Source organism: Sturnira hondurensis, unplaced genomic scaffold, assembly GCF_014824575.4.
Source record: "Sturnira hondurensis isolate 20B ecotype Veracruz unplaced genomic scaffold, ASM1482457v3 Scaffold0017436, whole genome shotgun sequence".
NCBI lineage: Eukaryota > Metazoa > Chordata > Mammalia > Chiroptera > Phyllostomidae > Sturnira > Sturnira hondurensis.
In genome coordinates, this window is record NW_028090067.1 from 17,342,257 (window position 1) to 17,362,662 (window position 20,406).

General features: G+C 57.3%; 1 protein-coding gene across 1 annotated transcript; it reads right to left on the bottom strand.

Annotated features, from left to right (window-relative positions):
• Nucleotides 1-6,065: 6,065 nt before the first annotated feature.
• On the bottom strand, nt 6,066-17,031 carry CBX6 (chromobox 6). The gene is made up of 5 exons (XM_037068489.1): nt 16,836-17,031; nt 16,615-16,658; nt 16,374-16,439; nt 16,165-16,231; nt 6,066-11,728 (listed from the first exon to the last, which is right to left on the bottom strand). The coding sequence occupies exons 1-5, from the start codon at nt 16,902-16,904 to the stop codon at nt 10,727-10,729; spliced, it is 1,248 nt and encodes a 415-aa protein (XP_036924384.1). The 5' UTR covers nt 16,905-17,031; the 3' UTR covers nt 6,066-10,726.
• Nucleotides 17,032-20,406: the final 3,375 nt, after the last annotated feature.

A 20,406-nucleotide genomic window follows, 5' to 3' on the forward strand; every position in this document is an offset into this window, starting at 1 on the left:
AGGGGCCCACGTAACACAGCTTCTTCTGCTAGCAGCACATTACCCCAGCCTCCTCCGGGCATTCAAAATCACCTCAGACCAGCCACACCAGCAGGTTCCTCCTGGGGCCCCGGGAACGCTGGGAGTCCAGGCTGTCCCCAAAGCTGCTGGGTCGCTGCCTCGTGGAAACAGGTAACTGTAGCCAGCCTCTCACCTTGGCTCTAGTTGCCTCGCCCCCCAAATTCCAGTGGACATGTTCCCTGTGCCACGTTCTCGGGTTCTCTGGGCTGAGGCTGGGAGCAACACCAGCCAGCCGTCTCTAAAGACAGCCCCCTCTCTGATCTCCCACCTGGCACGCAGCCGGCTTCCACGCTGCCGCCGCATGGCCCTGGAGGCTGAGGGACCAGAAGCAGTCTGGGCCCAGCCCCTTTACAAGCCTGCTCTTTGTGATGGGCGTATCTGGAGACAATGTCTTCAGCTTTGGGGGTCTAGACTGAGTGGGCAGCTGGGCCGAGGAGGAAGGGAGGGATCCAAGGGGCACTCCCATTAAGGGGTCAGTTAGTCACTGATGCTGGTGACGGGTGAGAGGGTGAGTCAGAGTCAAGGCCAGGGCTCAGGCCCCGTGAGGGGAAGGCGGTGAGTCAGGCAGCCAGTGGGGAGTGCCCATTTGCAGCGGAGGTCTGTTTTGAAGGTGGACTTTGAGGGCGCCACCTGCAGGTGCAGCAGAATGGTTGAAAGTGTGGACTTTGAAGTCAGGGTTTGGGTTTCAGTCTCAGCACCACCTCCTGCTAACAGTGGCACCTGGAGCAAGTGACTCCACCTCTCACTTCCTTGGCTGCCCGCGGGAGGGTTCACACCGGAGCAAAACTCCAGTGTGCAGGTAAGAGCCTGGCTCATGGGGCACTGAGCAGGCAATCCCGTGAGGAAGGGGGTATTAGTCTCTTCCTCCTTTTTATTGATGGGGAAACTGAGGCACAGCAGAGCTAAACGACTTGCCCAGGGTCCTACCTAGGCACGCGGTCCAACTCCAGTGACTGTCCCCTGCCCAGTGTGCTCTCCAGGGAGGACAGTGACCTAGTGGGGGTGTGGGACTTGACTGCATGGGTTCGAATGCTGCCTCTGCCACACTGGGGTCTTTGAGCGAGTGACTTTGCTTCCCTGGGTCTCACTTCCCTCATCTCCACATTGTGGGTGCTGTGCTCTCAGGGTTGTGTGGATTTAACGAGTTAATCCATGTTCAGTCCACTCTGTACACGTTAGTTGTCTTCCTGAGAGTAATTCTGTGCGGGAAAGGGTACTTGGAAGAGGCCCTCTCTTCCACTCGACAGAAGAGGATACGGAGGCCCAGAGAAGGTGATTGACTGGCCTGAGATCACACAGCTGGCAGGGCGGAGACTCCTCCACTGGTTTTCTACTGTCCTCAGGCGGTTTTGTGGGAGGAAGGCCCCAAGAACTGGTGAGCGGACAGCAGGAACGCCTGGACTGGAAGTTAGAGGGGTGGTCTGGATGCAGAGATCGAGAAGACGTCCCTTCTTGCCCATATTGAACTTGAACTTCAACCCTTTCACACCCACCACCTCCAGTGCTCCCAAGGCACCTGCCAAGGAGAAGTGCTGAGCCTGGAGAGGGGAAGTTTGGGTTTCAGGCCAAGCCTGGCCACCTGAACCTGGACAAGGACGCCCTTCTGGTGTCTGAGTTGTGGCAGGCAGGCAGTTGGGAAATGGGGACGGGGTCAGGGATGACGAGGGCCGCGAGCCTCCTCTATGATGCCACCGCATGGAAACTGAGTCCCGAGTGCCCGCAGAGATCGCCCAGTGAGCCAGTGAAATGATGACCAGTTTAATGAGTCCTCGTGGAAAACAGAGTCCCCATGAACCTTTTCCAAATCGTGTCCCATTTCATTGCGCGTAGATGGGAGTGGTGAGCCCTCAGAGAACCCCTGGAGGCCTCCAAAGCCGCCCCAAAAGAGCACATTGCTCATCCTGGAATTCGAGACCATTAGACGAGGCAGGCAGGGAGGGGAAGGTTGGCAGGGTGCTGGTCTTTGTGTCAGACGACTGAGAACCCCTGCCTCTGGGCATTGTCCCACTTTTCCCAGCCCGCTGTGGCTCTGCGTGGATGTCTCCCAGATGTGCTGGCTCATAAAGGCTGATGGTTGGCGGCTGCCATTTCAATGGAGGCTCATGTCTTTGTCACTCCCTGAGCTCATCCTTTGGAAAAGACAGAGGAGACCGGTCTTTTGCTCTAACGAAGGTGACATCCCGTGCAGCGGGCCCAGAGGGAGACCTGTTCCCATCCAGTTTCCCTGTGACGTGCTGTGGCCTCCTGTGTGTCTGCCGCCTATTAGTGTTTTCACGTCCACCCTGGAGCCCCCTTGTCCCCGAGGCCCCGGGGACGAGGCGAGGCTGGGGAGGGAGCGAGGTGAAGAGGAACGGGAGATCTGGGCCACGGTCCGAGGACGCCAGGGGCGGCCGTTCAGCGAGCCTTTCCTCTGTGGTATTTGATTTAATTGTCCCCGATCTGAGGTGCCAGTTCCTTGGCATTTATCAGGACGTGCTGCCAAGCCCTCCCACCAGAGGTGCTCGGTAACCATTGTGCGCTCGGACGTAAGGTGGCAGGGGCAGGACTCGCAGGTGTCGTTTGTGGTCTAGCTGTTGGTCTTTGCGGCCCGAGTCTCTGCATGTTTTGTAACTTTGGGTTATGAGCGCGTGTGCACAAAAGTTTCATTTGCGAGAACCCCGAGGGGCCTTTACGTGGCACTACCCCTCAGGGAGGCTTGTGTTTGCTGCCCGCACACGAATTTCCTTCGGGGGTTCTGAGACCATGGGGGCCACGAAAACGCAAACCTCAAATCTGTGGTAGGGAAGGTCTAGAGTTATCATTTCCTAAGAGAGACTTTATTTAAATTTCCCAAGAGAGCCACAAAACGAGACTTCTTTGACAACTCCTTCCTGTTTTTTGCAAAAGGGCTTTTCTCTCTCGTCTGGTCTTTCGTTGAGGATATGGACCCACCTTTATTCAAGGGTCTGGGTTCCAAATCCCTCCTGGCAAGGGCCCAGGGCCTGGTCTCCCGTCCCGATAGAGACATAAAACCCAAACTGTGGTTCCCAAGATCAGCAAAGGCCGACACCTCTGCACCCTTGCCCCCACCCGCCCCAGACCCACCCAGCCAGAGGACTGGCATCTGCTCACCGCTGCAGCTGGCTCTGCCTTTGTATGTGTTCCCTGGGGTCTCTTTGCTATTGTAGAAGCTCACTGGGTATTTAAAAGGCCTGTTACATTTTATCTAGTGCGTCTAAGTACTGTGGGGCCCTTCAGAAGGTTTCAGCCACCAGACCTGAGGTCTACTCCTTCTGCCTCTGAGTGACCCTGGGTGGCCCACAGCCCCCACCTGGCCCTGCCTCCCTGTTGGTCCGGTGGGGTTGACTGCCTCACCACCTCACCAGGAAAGGGTATGATTGGGAGGGTGGGGGGTGGCCAGGGGCTGGGGGATATCTCAGTGCCCTCTGGAGCTAAGCACCTAAGTCCCCAGCAGTCTTCCTGGGATGTCTGGTGACCAGTCATGCCAGGGCTGAGGTGCGCCTGGGGCAAAGAGTCTTCATCAAAGGCACGGATTTTTCCAGCAAGTCCTGTGTGGGCGCAAACTTGCACCCAGCTCCAAATCTAAGGCTGAAAATCCTTCCTGGACCCTCTGCCTGTTCACAGCCCCGCTGCCCCAAACCAAACTCATCTCCCCGCCAAGCTGACCCCTCTGCCAGGTGCCCCAGCCCGTGAGTGGTGTGGACACCCTCTCCTCTGCCTGCACCGGGTCCCTGTGGTGTTTTCAGAGGGCCCCTCTTGCAAGTGCTCACACACCTCATGCTCAGTGTCCTAAGCATCTCCCGATTCTGGTCATTTCCTGTCACCCCTGCTGCCTCCGCTGCCTCGGCCCAGGCCTCTTTCAGCTCCGCAGGGTTGTTCCTGTCTGGTTAGCACCTTTTGTACCTCCTCAGACTCCCAGGTGCTCAGAGCAAGCACGAGGGTGCCTGGTGGTGAGGGGGGTGTCACCTGCCACTGCCTTCGCTTCCTGTGTGTCCCCGTTGCTGTGACTGGGTGTCCTTGTGCCCCCTCCGCCTCTCCAGGCCCAAGGCCTCAGCAAAGAGGGTGCGGGGCAGGCACACTGGCCCTCGGGGTGGGCACACTGGCTCGCGGGAGCTCACATTCTGATGCGGCCACTCTGGCCTCCCTGTTCACTTCAAGCACAACTTGGCAAGGACAGAATTTTCAGCTTCTCAATGACCAAGTCATTTTGCATAATTGCCATTTTCACCCCACACCAACCCCCATTCCTCACCTGCCTCAGTCCTGCGCCGCACCCCTCAGCTGACCCGCACCCCTCAGCTGACCCGCACCCTGGTGAGGCCCAGGAGTAGGCAGAGGCAAGGGGTGGGGCCAGGTCAGGCCCCGCCTGACAGACGGACTGTGAGACACCAGCGGCAGGCAGCTGCGTGGAACCCACCTCAGATGGGGCGGCGGCTCCCCCAGCCCAGGTGTGTGGTCTCGCACTACCCAAATCACAAACCCTTGGACCCTCCTTCTCTGGAAGTCCAAAGGATCACACACCTTCACCAGCAACTGATAAAGTAATGGAGGGCTTGTGATCAGGGGCTCTAGTGACTGGAATCTCAGGACACATTCACCTGACCAGGGCGTCCCCCATGCTCAGTCCCAGAAAGCATGGGGGCTGGGGGCAGGGAGGTGCCTGGAGAGAAGCTCCCCCACCGCCGGGGTGTGCCACTCCGACCCTCCCCCAGGACACTCACACTGCACTCCAGGCCTCAGTGGGCACTGGTGGGGGCACAGGGGCTGGGGGCCAAAGGGGGCCAGGGGAGAGTAAAGTGGCACGTGGCCCGTGCACTGGCAGCTCATGTGACTTTTCAGTAAGCACCCAATGAGGATTTGTGGAGGACAGGACAGGGCTGGGCAAGATGAGAGTGGAGACAAAGGAGGGGTGACCTGGAGCAGGTGCCATGGAGGAGGGCCCATCCTACTTCACAGAGGGACTGCCCCCTCGCCCACCTTCCCATCTACCTGCCCAGATTCTGCAGCCCCTGTATCCAGAGCCAGCCACAGCCAGGGCCACGCTCCCATCTGTGCTGCGGGCAACCCAGGGACAGGGAGGGCCAGCCCACTGGTCAGCCCCGGGGACAGAGTGAGTGAGCACACATGGGGGCGGGGCAGGAGAGGGGTGCCCCTGCAGGCCAAGGGCTTGAGACACGATCTGGGCACAGCGGGCTCTGAAGGTGCGAGGCAGCACACTGGGGTGCAGAGCGGGAGGTGGTGCGGGCCAGCCGGAGCCTGGCTGCCCAGTGAGGCTTTGCAAAGGAGAGCAGGCTAGACCCCTGGGGGAAGGTGAGGCACGGGGAGTGCCAGGGTGGGGGCAGTGAGGAAGGTGACACCGGAATGAGGCCTGGCTCTGCCTTTGTATGTGGTCCCTGTGGTCTCTGGGGTCCCTGGTGGCATGGGCACCCAGAGGCTCAGGGCGGGCCCCTGAGGAAGGGGGGCATCTGAAGCCTGGTGGGCATCCTGCAGGGCAGAGGGCAGGTCAGGTCTGACTGGAGAGAGCACCTGAGTGCCCAGAGGACACGCTGCTCCAAACCTGCAGCAGCTCCGTGTTACCCAGATGTTGTGCCCAATTGCAGAACCGCTGGCAAGGGCACTCCGTGCCCCCCCTCTGGGCTGTTTGCTCAGGCCCTGGGGCAACAAGCCTGTTGAGGATCCAGCCCCAGAGGCACCCCACACTGTGTGATGTAATTCCCACGGGGCGGGAGACAGTGGTGGGCCCCACCCTCCCATGTGCCTGCTGGTAGACACACTCCAGGTCCCAGGAAGCGGCTCACCAGGGATGGTGCTCACCACCACTTACCGGTTGTGACTGAGAGGGTCAGAGGGAGTGTGGGAGTGGGCACAGCACCGGGCGGCCTCAGCGGAGGGGGCAGTGCCCCTCTAGTCCCCTGCGGCAGGAGAAGCAGATTCAATGCTTTCTAGAGACCAATCATGGCGGCAGAAATGAGACAGACACCCCGACCCAGGGGCTGGGCTTCAGCTTCGGAATGTGACAATTTATTTGGGGAGCAAAAGAGGCTTTTCACCCCCCTTCCTGGCATCGATACAATATTGAAGAGCAGCGGAACGAAACGTACAAGACGAGAGAATCGGCACGAACCCCCCTCCCCCAGACCAGAAACAGCCGAATCCAGAACGGAACCAAAACTCACACCCGAAACAAGCCACCTTCTCCACCCGAAGCCTCTAGAACAGGGGCCCCGTCACACTGGGGTGGCCTGTCTGCTCCCCCGCCGACCCCACCAGGTTCCTCTCCGTGACCACTGGAGGCAAAGTTTAGCCAGCTGGGTGCTGGATGGTTGAACCACAGACAAAGGCAACAACACCTCTTTAAAACGAGAAAGAGAAAAGAGACAGTGCCCTCCCCAAATATAGAGCTATATATGTATATTTTATATATATAGAATTTATTCGTGCACAATGCATTAAATGAGCTTTTCAAAAATTAAAAAAAAATTATAAGATACATTTCTTTAGGCCTTTGTGTTTTTAAATTAAAACCAACAACAAAAAAGTCTCCATTTCCACTCTGGCCAACAGCAGGGGCAGACCCTGGAACTCCCTGTTCCTTCCACCCTGGCCTCTTGCAAAGGGTCCCCCATTAGGCCATCAGCCCCCCCTTTGCCTAGCGGAAGCATTGCACACAGTAGGTGCCCACGCACTGTTGGAGTGAGGTGCTGACTCCTTCAAGGTGGAGGGGGGAACCCTGCAGGCCTGGCAGGTGGGGTCCTCAGTCCCCACCCAGCCTGTCCCATTGTGGCATCTTGGTGACTATCAGCAAGATGGGGGTCAGGCTGGGGGAACCCACTCCTGGAGCTGGAGGCTGTAATTCTGGGCTTTCTGAGTGAGGAGATGCAGACAGAAAAAAACAAAAACCTTTAAACATTCTTTTTTTTTCTTTTAAAAGTGATTCCTTAAACCATACAAGCCCCCAAGAGGCTGCCCTAGGCTAGTGCATGGGAGCCCGTGGAGCTGACCAGGCGGGGCTCCACTGTCCGAAGTGGGCAAGTGCAAAACAAACAAAAACCAACAACAAAACCCAAACCCCACAAGGTGGGAAGGACGGTGTGTCCACGTGGTCAGCAGAGGCTAGAAAGGCTGGCAGTGGCTCACCCTCCACCCCTCCTTAGTTTCCTACCCTGGGCTGACCCCTCCCTCAGGACCGTGGGACTCAGGGGCAGCCTGCCAGCTTTGTGGTGGCTCCAGGGCCCAGACCACACTGGTTAGAAGGGCTTGGAAACAGCCGGGCTCTTCACCTGGGGACAGCTCTGCCTGAGACCCAGAGTTCGTGTCTTGTACGTGGGTGATCCCTCCCACAGTGCCCACCTCACACTGTGGCTGGGGACTTGATCGTCACCTCTTTCCAGAGCAGAAGGATGGAGCTCATTTTGACCCTGATCCCATTGCAGGGTGAGAACCAGAGGGGGCTGTGGGAACGGTGGGTGGTTGGAGGCCCAGGGCCCAACCTTGCCCACCACCTGACCCGCAGCAGCTGCCTGGACACCGGCAGTGCTCCCCAAGAGGCCTTGCTGCCCGATGCACCCATTTCACAGATGAGCAAGGGAGGGTCACGGGAGCGGGCCACGGTTGGGTCCTGCCTTCCCATCTCAAACCAGAGGCACCAGACCTCACCTGTCTCCTATGACATGTGGATGAGGAGGCTCGGCAGTAAGGGGACATGACTGATGCCCCCAAGGCTGAACCTGGGGGAGACTGGGCTGCAGGGGCATTTCACATACAAAAATAAAGCAAACCAGACTGCAACTTCTGCTTGGTAATTAGGCAAATGGAAAAGCAGCAAGGGGGAAGGGCTCACGGGAGGCAGATCCGTGCAAGAGTGTGTGTGTGTGGAGGGGCGCTTCTGGGCCCCTGCTCCAAGCCACTCTGGAGAAAGGTAAGGGGGGGGGCTCTGCTTGCTGGCGACACTGTGCCCACTCAGGCCCTGCAGGGGGCCGCCCATCCAGGAGCAGTGTGCCTGTCTCCGAGAGTGCCAAGGAGGGGCTGCAAGTCTGGGGCTCTGGGGCAGGGACTCCCTCCTGCCCACGGTTACCCCCAGTCCAGAGGGTCACCACCTAAGAGTCCCCCAGGGTCCACAGCTCTGTCTGCCTGCAGCCTGCATCCACTACCCAGCCATGGAAACCCTGGGGTGTCATGGTCTTTGGGGTGATGGGGAGGGAGAAGCCCTCCATGGGGTGGCGGTTGTAGGGACCAGGTGGCCCACAAGCTGGAGAAGGAGCAGAGCAAGAAACCCAACTGCACCTATTTCACCAGACTTCCCACAGAGTTACCAGCAGCTCACCCTGGCGCCAGTGGGGCCTCTGCTGACCCCCCGCCTCCCCAAATATTAGCTCCAGTGGCTTGGTCCCCATAGCTCCTGGCTAGCCCCCTTGGAACCAGCTGTCACCCTTTCCTTGAGGGAGGAGGGCAGGTGTGGAGTTGGCCCAGGGCAGGAGGGCTGCCCTGAACCACAGAAGCAAGGCCACGGGCCACAGCCCCCGGACTCGCCCTCCGGGCTGGGCTCTGCCCCCACCTCACCCCGACGCTGCCACCTCGCCTGTGCAATCACTGCGTCACTACTTTTTCTCTTAAATAGCTTTCTCCCTCCCCCCAAACCCCATAGGAACCCCACAATATTTTTTCTATTTCTTTTTTTTCCTCTTTTTTTTTGTTTTTTGCAAAACTAAGTCTTTCACTTTCCTGTCATAAAATCACCTCTGAAAACACAACTTCTTTACAAAAAAAGTCACGACTGACACGGACTCTCAGGAAAACACATTTCTATGGTCTCTGGAAACACCTGTAACTGGCACCCAGGCGGCCACGCCTCTGGGGCGAGGGGTCGGGGGAAATCTCCTCTGGGCACAGAGGAGAAACACCAGCCCTTATTTGGGGGGAAGCCAATTGGCACTTGGACGGCCACAGAGCCAACACAAAGGGCAGGTGCGGGGGGGGGGTTCGGGAGTGCCAGCCCCCCAAACCCTGTGAGGGTCCTCATTCCTCATCCGGGGGTGGGGAGACCCGTCGGGAAAGGCCCTCCACACTCAGGACGAAGGAGTCTGCTCCCTAATTGGATTCCCTTTCTGTCTTCTCCTCCCTCTTGCGGCCATGCTTCTGGGCTGAGATGAGCCACTCACTGCACACACCAGGGGGCCACGCTGAGCTTCGGGCAGGGCGTGCCACTCATGCCAAACCCAGACCAGCGGTGGCCTAGGGTAGCTGCCCAAGGCTGTTGCGCAGCAGACCCCCGCCCTGCCTGCTCGCTCTCCTTAAGAACACAGGCCCCCGCTTAGTCGCCCCACTTCGGCCTGGCTGTCCTCCCGGTGCCTGGACTCCAGCTGGGGCTTTGGTTTCTGCCACTGGCATGGATGCCTCCGCTCCCTGGCAGCACAGGGAGGAAAGCTGCCCAGGGCACCAGAGGCCTCCCATCGCCTCGAGCAGGCTGGGCTGGGAGAAAGCCTTGGGTCAGAAGCAAGAGAGAGGGCGCAAGAGAAGCCGGAGACCCTCAAGAACACTTCCAGGCCTCCTCCTTCCCCTAAAAACACGCAGGAGGAAGGCAGAAGCTCAGGGTGGGAATGTCCCTTCTCTGCCTCAGTCCCCACCATGCCATGTGCGCAGCCCCAAAGGCCTGGCAGTCAGGCTGACCACCCCAAAAGAGAAGGGCATGGGGGCCATGCCCCTGGCATACCCAGTCTGGAAGGACTGGCCTAGTGGCCTCCACAGCAAAACCTTCAGGCCCACCCAGGCCAGGAGGACTGGCCTGGTGGCCTCCACAGGCCCAACTCACAGCAAGGGAGGGTCTGGACCCTCGGCAACCCCACGCTGAGGAGCCCCAAAAGGAGCTGCCTGGAAAGCCTGGACTCAGTGCCCAATGCACAGACGTGAGGACACACGTACAAACGCGCAGGGGCAGACACGGGTGAATGGCTAGAGGGGTCCACAGCGGGTTCTTGTAGCACCTTTGCTGGGGAACTGAAGGGGGTCTTTTGATGCTGGGAGGCTGTGGCCAGCTGAGCTCCCTGCCCATCCCCCCCCTTCCAGATGGAAACCAGTGAAGAGGTGGGTGGGGCCTAAGGGGGCCCTTGGGTCTCCTCCCACAGTGGGCAGAAGACCCCTGCCTCTGGGCATGACCACCCTCATTGATATGCAGAGAGGGGCCAAGGCTGGCCTCTGCCATCCCTGCCCCTCCTGCCCAGGCCTCTGGAGGAAGTCAAGGAACAGCAGGAAGGCTGGGAGGGGCCTCCAGGGGGCCCGAGGCTGCCGGGCCAGCACCGAGATATCAGATGTTGTGCGGGAGAGCTGGAAGCAAGCTGGGGGCACAGGGTGGGACGCGGCAGGGGCAGCTGAACCCTGGGTGCTGAGACTCCTCAGGAGCCGCCCAGTGGGCCCCACTGCGCATGGCGGGGAGGGCGCCAAATGGCAAGAGGGAGGACTTCCCAGGGCCCTGGTCCCACCCCAGCCCTAATCTGGTCCAGGACTGACCCCCACTGGGCTTCAGAGGGCTCCAACTGCCCCGCCCCGGGGTCAACACCAGCCATTTGAAACAAGCAAAGCACAGGCGGAGGTGTCTGAGGGTGGGGGTGACAGCAAGAGTGTGACCTTGGGCAGGAGGCCCCCCCAAAGCCCCCTCCGTGATGGAGCCCCCTCACTTGCTCATCCCGCTGCCGCCGCCCCCACCTGCGGCACCTGCTATCCCAGCAGCCACCTTCTCGAAATCCTCAGGGTTGCAGAACTCCTTGATAGTGACCGTCAGAAGATTGCTGGTGACATCGGTGACAACCACATTGGAGCAGGGTGACATCTCCGGGCGCCAGTCCCCAGTCTCGGGCTCAGAGGAGGTGCTGGCAGGCTCGGGGGCTGTGGCCAGTGCCTGACTGGCGGCTGTGCTGACATCGGGAGGCACCCGCTTGCTGGTGGCTGCTGTCTCGGGAGAGATGGACAGGTCGAGCACCTCGGGCTCTCTCCAGTCGGGGCCAGATGGGCTCATGGTTTCAGGGAGCAGCTTGGGGGGTGAGTCGTCGGGGTCAGAGGATTGGGGTGCTGGTGAGGGGCAGCCGGAGGAGCCGGAGCTGCGGGCGTCATAGGGGGCAGCAGGCGCAGGCAGAAGCAGCCCTGGAGTGGCGGAGGCAGCGATGTCGGTCTTGCTGGCTTGCGGGGGCGGCAGGGGGCCAGGTGGAGGGGGCTTATTGTACAGCGCTAAGGCGCCGAACTTCATATGGCGTATCTGTGTGCGCAGGATGCTCTCGCTGAACTTCTTGCTCTTGCCAATGACGCGGTTCCGAGAAGGGACTTTGGGGCGGGCAAGGTTTCCAGCCCCCTGCCCAGGGCCCCCTCCACCTGTGCCCTTGTCAATGACCTTCAGGTTCAGGATGATGCGGTTCCGCTTGGGCTCCCGAGGCTTTACCTTGCGATTGATGATGCGCACAGTCTCTGAGAAAGGCGAGATGGGTGGGCGTAGGCCAGGGCTGCCCCCCTGGGGGTCTGGGCGGGGCAGGGGGCGGCGGGACATGCGGTGGCAGCGCCGGATGTCTTTTTTGAGCCTGTGCACGGCTGCACTGGAGTGCAGCTTGGGTGAGGAGGCGCTGGCGCTTGGCTTGACAGAGAAATGCACATCACTGATGCGGAGGGCCTCAGCCTGGGCTCGGGCCTGTGGAGGAGAGGGGGGGTTGGTGGGAACTCAGCTTCCCACTGCCCTCTTCTGGACACCCTGTGCCAGTCACTCACACAAACGGTTTCATTAAACCATCCTGAGTGCACCTAGGAAAATCAGTGTTGCTCTTGACCCATGCTAGAGAGGAAAGGAAACGGATTCAGACGGTGCAAGAGATCAGAGAAAAATGAGACCCTAATCCAGCTCCAAGATCCACACTACCTACCCAAGCTCAGCTACAGGCCACGGAGATGGACTGGTCGGTGGCTGCCCTTGCTGATACAGGAGTGTCAACCACTGGGACACTGCAGAATCAGGGGTTTTGCTCAGAAGCCCCTGACCAATCCTGCTGTGAAGGAGCCCAGTCTGGCCCTCCTACACAGACCAATTCTGGGGGACAGAAAGGAGAGGGAGCCCCCTCCCCACTCCACCCCACACCTCAGCCCTAGTGATTTATTTACAGGATCCCAAACGCTCTGCGGTCTCTCCACCTTTGAACTGGCTGCATCTGCAGCTTGGATTTGCCTCCCAGATGCTCACCATCTTTGGGACCACTTCATATTCTCTCCACTAAAACAGTGGGGGCAGGGCAGCTCAGCCGAGGCCTGTGGGTGGCCACACACCGTCCCAGGGGCCCGAGCCAGCTGCACACCCAGGTGTGAAATGAAATCTGCAGAGCCCCAAGGCTGGGCAGCATCTCAGCTGCTGCATTGGGGACACTCGGGGTGTGGCAGAGCCCTCAGAGGCCCCAGGTGCACAAGGCCACATCAATTGCCCTCCTCCTATGAATTGCCCTTCACTATGAAAGTACTAATGAGGGCCTGCTGGCTGCTTGGGGCCACAACTATGAACACACAGACTCTACCCAGGGGGACAGGTTCTTGGGGGAAGGCAAGTAACAGGCAGTGAGGATGAAGGAGGACTTGGTGCAATAAAGGAAATGTGGGGCCTGAGGAGCACGAATAGGGGCGCAGATCCTGGAGGATGAAGCCGGAGTAGCAAAGCCCAGGTCCTTCCAGAGTCCGACCACACCCCAGGTGGCCGCAGAAGCCCAGGTGGCCTGCTAAAGGGGTGCTGCTGAGACAAATGGTGGAGGCCGAGCACCTGGCGGTGAGAGGATGCTGCTTGGCCAGGGGACCGAATGCAACGGCTGGAGGTAGGAGGCTGACCTGTACTCTACAGACACCTTGGCGCCTGGTGTGGCAAGGGACCCATTGCTTCCATCCAGGGGGGAGATGATGATGGCCAAGAAAAGGACACTTTCCCCTAGTCTGTGAGCTCCCTGAGAGGCACCTGTGGTTTGGGGTCTCTTCGCCTTACCTCACAATGGCACTGGGGCGCCTAAGCAGTACCTGGGAAGTAGCCTGTATGTCCCTCAGGTAAGACAAGGCTGAATTTGACCACAGCCCCCAGAAGATGTGTTTGCTGACTTACTTCCTGAGTAAGCAAGGATGACTTCATTTAGAATGTGGGAGAACACTGTAATGTCACATGGCCCTCCCACATACTTAAGGGGCTGCTTGATCTGCAACCCTTTCAGCCACTAGGTGGCAGCACACAGTGCCCAGGCTGTCCCTGTCAGGGCTACTAGCTCCTCTTGCTCCCAGCCAGCACAGCCAGGTACTGGTGCCCCTACACCTGTTCCCAAAGGCAGGAGAAAGCCACCAGACCTTCCTTGGCACGGTGAGCAGGGCTGGTAGCAGGGTCAACCCTGCTGGACCTTAGGGGATCTTGTTCTTCCTGATCCCCCCAGTGGCATCAGCATTGACTCCCTTTGTATACTGCTTGAGTCCTTGGACCTCCGTGATCGTCCTGCCAGAGTTCAGCAGTGATGGACAGCCCCTGGGGATGGGACCAGGGGCGTGGGCAAACATCAGATCCTGGATGAAACCCCAGCTCGGTGGGCCTCCTGTGCCTCTTCCCCTACCTGTGCCATCACAGTAGGACCCACCGCAGGGGCCCCTAAGACCACCAGCGCCTGCCAAGCCCAGTGCCTGGAAGGCAGCAAGTACTCAATAAATACCAGATCTGTCCATGGTGTGGGGCTGGGGGGGTTTATGAGCAATAAGCTTTTTCTAATGTATGCTTTCCTCACTGCAATGAAACCTGTCTTCCTTCACACATCTCGAAATCCAGGGTGGGGCAAAAACAGGCTTACAGTTGTGGGTCTGTGAAACAGAGTTTATTCCTGTCTTATTGCTTATTAATTCTTGTATTATTTTCCCCACGAAAAACTGTAACCCTTCTTTTGCCCCACCCTGTACAATCTATTTCTTAAAAAGGGACTGGTTTAACCCTCCTCCTTCCCTCCCTTCTCCTGACTGAAGCTCCTTTGAAGGTAGGCCCATGCCTGCCACCCACAGGTCAATGCTTAGAGTCATTACGCGCTTCACCGCTAGAGGGTGCTCCAGCAATTCCGAGAGGCTGTCACACAACCCACCCGCCCTCCAGCTAATCTGTCTAATCCCGCCAGTGTGCCCACGGTGCTCCGACAGGTGACAGACTTGACTCTGCACACAGCTCGGGAGGTGGGAGACCTGGGTTCTGCTGCTGATTCCTTGTGACTGCGGGTAAGTCATTGCACCCATGGCCTCTGTTTCCCTGTCTGTAAATGGGAATAATGCAATGGACTTCCTGGGCTCCTGCTCTCTTCAAACTAGCTCCCAGCATAAAGTGCTAGCTGAGGGCAACTGACTAACTGTACACATTGCCTCTCGGGGACTCAGAGAGCAACCTGATCCCTGCTACCCAAAGTCCTCTCATCTGCCTCTATCCCCAGCCCCACCCCGTGGTTTCCTGTGTGTGTCTGCCCACCTTGCCCCTGAACCTGATGAGTATGGTCTGAGGTATTGGGTGAAGAAAAGGACGGGATGAAGCCATGAAGTTGGGTGGTGGGACTCAAGGTAAGTCAATTCCCCTCTCTGGGACTTGATTTTCTCATTTGTGAAATGGGGATAATACCCCCCCCACACACTTCATAGGGTTGTTGAGGGGATTACAGGAGATAATCCGTGTGGGGGCTCAGCTCTGTGTTAGGCCCCATAGGCTCAGGAACTAGAAACGTTAAAAAAAAAAAAAAAAAAAAAAAAGGCACTTCGTGAAATCAATGCTTAGAGTCATTACGCGCTTCGCCGCTAGAGGGTGCTCCAGCAACGCAGAGAGGCTGTCACACAACCCACCCGCCCTCCGGCTAATCCGTCTAATCCCGCCAAAGCATCAAGGGTTAAGGCTACTTTATGGATCCCCTAAAATGTGTGCAGATGGGGGTCAGGGTCACAGAAATATGTAATTCTGGAACCCAAAATTTCTTTCACTTTTGCTTGAAGTCCAAAGCAAACCCTTACACATCCACAGTCCTTCTGGGTAGGGAGGCGGGGCTGGAGAGGCCCACCTCAGTCTCATTGGGCTTTGAGCCTTTTGGATACATTGGTGATTCTGAGCTTCTGCATTCTGCACAGTCTCTTCCCTGCAGAGCCCTCACTGCCCTTTCTGTACCAATTGCCACAAAGTCACAAACTGTCAGGGTGGGAAGGGCCCTGAGACAATCTGAATGCTAACCAGGAGACTACAGCCGCCCAGTTCTCCTGCAGCCCTACCTGCTGCCTCGGCAATCTCACCCTCCCTTCTCCAGACTCTGCTTTTTCTCACCAAAAAAAAAAAAAAAAAACCAAAATAAAATAAATCTCCCCCAAACTAAGATGGCTTCCTCAGGAGCTGGGTCTCCCTCCCTTGCCAAGGCTAATGTGCTCTACTTTCACTCCCCCTCTCTCCATCCTCATTACAGCCTCTAGAGACAGCCTGAGGTAGGGGGAAACTGAGGCTCAGAGTCCTGAAGCCAGTGGCCTAGCCTAAGTGATAAGCTCCAAGTGAAGTGATTTAGGTTAAATTCAAGTGGAATCCCTCTCCAGTAAGAAGGGAAGGCATGCAGAACAAATCCTAAGAGAGAGAAGGAAGCTGGGGGCAGGGAGGCAGGTGGCCCCCAAATACCTCTCCTTGTTCCCTGCCAGGAAGGAGGACACATTCACTCTCCCCTAATTCCAGGCACAGCCCAAGGGTAGATGGCTCAAGGCTGGGAGAGATGAGGGCTCTCAGATACAGAAGCGACCTCCCCTCCACCGCCTAGGTGGGCAGCCCCCACCTGCTTCATCCATCCCCTTTCTGGAGCCCTAATGGTCTCCCCAAACCCTGGTTTGTCAGTGAGAATTATCCCCCTCCTAGTCTCCGACTCCCAGAACCCTCTTGCTGAAGCTGGAGCCGGCCGGGGTCGCTGCCAAGGGCTCCTAGTGGGCTCACCACCAGCCCCTGCCCAGCTGGGGCCCGTCTGGAAAGGCCCACCCGCCTGGGTAGCCGTTGATCTGTCCCTCCCTAGAAGGCCCCGAGCTGTGCCGGGGCTAGAGGCCCGAGAGGGGGCTGCTGGGGCTGGGCCAGGTTACCTTCAGGAGGAAAGTTTTGGGTTTGGGTCCCCTCTTCTTGGGCCCATACAGCTCCCGCTCCCTCTCCCTGCAGAGGAGAAACGCAAAAGGTTACAAAGAGCCCCTTCCCGGGCCCCACTCCGTGCTGCCCTCCCCGGCTCTCCCGTTTCCCCGCGCGGCGCCCCAGCCGAGCCTCGGCCCCGCCACCCCTGTCAGCTTCCCAAACTCACTTCTGCTCGAAGGCTGCAATGAGCCTCGAGTCCAGGATGTTCTCCTCGGGCTCCCAAGTGCTGTACCTGCCGAGTTACACACGCAGAAAATAAAAATGAAAACCTGAGAGGTAGAGGCACATGCAAGGGAGCAAACGTGCTTCCCCCCACCCCCGCTTCCCCCCTCCAAGAAAAAAAGGCCTGGTGTCCGTTGCCTCCCCTCCCCCCTCGTCCCTGGACTCCACATCAAATGGACACTCACTTGATGGCCCACCCCTTCCATTTCACCAGGTACTCGATGCGTCCCTGAAAAACAGAAGAAAAAAACGGGAGAGTGGGGGTGGGGAGGATGCGGGGACGCGAGGAGGCGGTGGCGCGGGGGTGGCAAGATACCCGGGGTTAGCGGGACCGCTTCACTGGGACGGTCCACGGACCCGACCAACAGCTGCCGGACAAGGCGTCTCGTCCGGGGAGGCGGCTCACCTTTCGGATTCGTCGTTTGATGATGGATTCAGCCGCGAAGACCCGCTCGCCCACTGCAGACAGCTCCATCTTGCTCAGCGGCACCCACAGCCCATAATACTCCCTGCTCCCGCGGCCGGTGCTGCACCGCTCGCGCACGCGCCGCAGCGCTCAAGCCCCGACGGACGGACGCGCGGCGAGCGCGCGTTCTCGCTCCAGCTGTGGGCCATCACGTGACCCTGCGGGCGAGCGCGCCGTTGCTAGGACCTCCCCCTCCCCTGGGGCCGTTGCTAGGGAAAGTGTGCACACGCCGGGCGGGGGCGCGCGCTGGTTCTTAAAGGGGCCTCACTGGTGGCGGGAGCCTTGGCCCAGAGCCTAGGGCGGGGAGGGGATGGATTCCGAGCTCGTAGGAAGTCGGGCATTGCAGTCTTACATTTTCCACTCCCCTCTCCATCTTCCTGGCCCCCGGTAGCTGACAACTTCTCTCTCCTTTTAACCCTACCCACCCCTCTACCCCAGCAAGTCTCACCAGGTCCCAGGCGGGGAAGGCAATGGAGTCTGCAGCCTCTGCGCATCTTTCCAGCAGAAGTTTGCAAACAGTTAAATATGATACAGCAAAAATGCTTGCTTGCCAAGCCCTGCGGGAATTTCTTTAAAACGCTGCCACCGCCCCATCCATTATTTATGTATTCGTGGGAGTGTGGTTTTGTAACCAGTTCAGATGAATTAAAACAAAAACGCCACCGCAGGAAAGGTGGGGGATGCAGTGAATAGGGCCCGGGAAGGCCGGTGCATTTGTTCCTAGGCCAAGATCTTGGGCGGCACCTGCCTTCACCCCGGAGGCTGGGCGAAGACCGCAGGGAGATCGGTGTGGTGATAGGGGAAAGGAAAGTGAGGGCGCGGGGGTAAGAACGGGTTACCCACACTCCACATTGAGCCCGAAGCGGGTCATCCTTGGGTTATGCGGCAGAAACTACCCTCACGGTCATGTCTATGCGTTTTCTTATTCCCAGGCCCCCTGGCCACGTCACTCTCCTGCTGCCTGCAGTTTCTCTAATGATTCCGCCATTACTCACCGGGAGACCAGACCCCAGCTTCCTATTTGGGGAGGGCCTGGGAGACCTGGGCTGTCTGGGAAAGGACACAAAGCAGCCCTGCCACGCAAAACGCTCCATTTCTTTTATTTTGAATTATTTAAACTTCATTTTTTATTACATCAACAGTCTTGTTCTTTGTAAATTAGAAAAATGTAAGAAGAAAAGCAACTGTCCATAACCTCCATAAAATCGTTAACATCTTCACGAAGCTTCTTCTAGCCTCCATTCTATGCTCACACACACACACATTATATATAGTAGTAAATATATTTGATTTATTTCTTTTCAACAAAATAGGACCATGTGATTCACACGATCTGGAATAAGCTTTTCTCCCACAATGGTACAAAAAATAGAGCTCTTTTTGGTGTCATTAAATAAAGGTTTTGCCCTCGTTTTGGTGGCTGTGGTCGGGCGGAGAAGGCTGCTGGCGGAACAGGGAAGTGGGGAGGGCCAGGGTTGTCTCTTGCTTTCATTCCTTGTTTATCAGACGGGATGATTTTTAATTTCTGTGATGCAACACCAATTCCTGTGGTTTCAAGTCAACCATATCAACATTTCCGATTCTCATTCCTGCCTCTCTGCAGATTTGTCCAATTATTTTACCTTGGAAGAAATTGCCCTCCCCTCACCCCTGAAAATCAACAGGCTCTTGAGAAATAGATGTTTGCTGGCCAGCCCAGAGTGGGCCTGGGCATAAGGATAGAGCTGCCCTCCTGGGGTGATGGGAATGAATGGGCAGGTGAGCTGTGTAGCTATTGAGTGGGTGGGTGTTTTCAGGCGGAGGGAGACAGGCTGAATGAGGCTGAGAAGCATTAATCCATTTGTTAGTTCATTCGGTAGCTTTTGTGAGCTCTTTTTAAGGTTTTGTGTTACATGGTCAGAAACAAAGTTGCCTAGGCTTGAGCCACTGGTCCAGCGAGGGTGACACCTGCCACCTGGGGTGACTAGTGCTGGAATACAGAGGTGTTAACTTCCTGTGACTGCTGTAACACATTCCCACAAATCCAGTGGCTTAAAACAATACGAATTTGTTATCTTACAGTTCTGGAGGTCAGAAGTCCAAAATCAGGGTCCCTGGGCGAAAGTCGAGGTATCCTCAGGGCTGGCTCCTTCCCAGGCCTCAGAGGAGAACCTTTCCTCGCCTCATCCCACTTCTAGAAGCTGCTGGCGTTCCTTGTCTCGTGGCGGCATCACTCCAGTCTTGACTTTTGCCTTCCCCTGACCGACCCCTATTGTGTGTGTGATGTGCTGTCTGGTCAGCTCCGACTCCTGGTAGTGACCCTGTGAAGGACTCACGTCCACCATGTCCTGTCCTCAGCAGCCCTCCCCAGCTCCCGTGGACTCATGCCCGTGCCTTCTTTAATGGAGCCAATTCATCTCATATTTGGTATTCCTCTTTTCCCGCTGCTTTATATTACTCCCAGCCTGTCTTTTCCCAAGAATCCTGCCTGCTCACGATGTGCCCAAAGCAGGCAGGACGGCTTCGCTTCTGTCATTTTTGCCTCCAGCGGTGTTTCAGGTTTCACTTGCTCTACGACCCATCTGTTCATCTTTCTGTGCGGCCCTCCTTCAGGACCTTATTTCAAATGAATCACATTTTTTTATATGCCTCCTTCACTGTTCAACCTCCACCTCCATACATGGTAATTGGGAATATGGGGGTGTGGATGATCTTAGCCTTGGTCTCAAATGACACATCTTTGCTTTTGATGATCTTTCCTGATTCTTCCATCGCTGCGCTTTCAGGCCTCAGCCTTCTCTTGATCTCTTAGCTGCAGTTTCCGTTTGAACTGGTGATTGAACCACGTACTGACATCCTGCCTCCCTCCCATAAGCACCCTTGCGATTACAACGCGGCCCTGTGGGTAATCGAGGGCAATCTCCCGGTCTCCACACGCTCTCCTTAATCATCTCTGTGAGGTCCCTTTCGTTGTAGCCTAACATTTATACAAGGTGGGTAAGGTACCATATTCCTAGTTCTGGGGGTCAGGAAGTGGGTGTCTTCGGGTGGCGGCGTCACTCGGTGGACCACAAGCGGATGTAGAGGGTGCCTTGGGAGTCTGGGTGTGCTGGTCAGAGTTCTCCCGAGGCACCAAGTCGGTATCCTGTACATAGTGATACGCAAGGGGAGGTTTATTATAGGAATAGGCTCGTGTGGGTATGAAGGCCAAAAATTCAGCCTTCTGCAAACTGGAGGCCAAGAAAGCTATTCTGGGCTTTTGACCATAGAAACGGAAATAATCCATGAGTGTTGTTTTAAGCCACTAATTTTGTGGTACTTGGTCGCAGAGCAACAGAAGACTAACTCGTAAGGCTGTTCCAGACTCAGGGATGGGGAAGCGGACTCCACCTTGGATAGGAGGAATGACAAGGTCACACTGAAAAGGGGACTCAGGGCCTTTATTGGAATAACGTACCGTCAGTGGGTTTCCAGCAGGGACAGAGGTCATGCTCAGAGCTGACGGGATCCTCGGGGTCAGATGCTCCCTCCA

Coding starts and splice junctions, on each gene's coding strand:
- CBX6 (XM_037068489.1), bottom strand. CDS start 16,904: ATGGAGCTGTCTGCAGTGGGCGAGCGGGTCTTCGCGGCTGAATCCATC. Junction 16,659..16,835: donor TCAAACGACGAATCCGAAAG/GTGAGCCGCCTC, acceptor TCTGTTTTTCAG/GGACGCATCGAGTACCTGGT. Junction 16,440..16,614: donor TGGAAGGGGTGGGCCATCAA/GTGAGTGTCCAT, acceptor GTAACTCGGCAG/GTACAGCACTTGGGAGCCCG.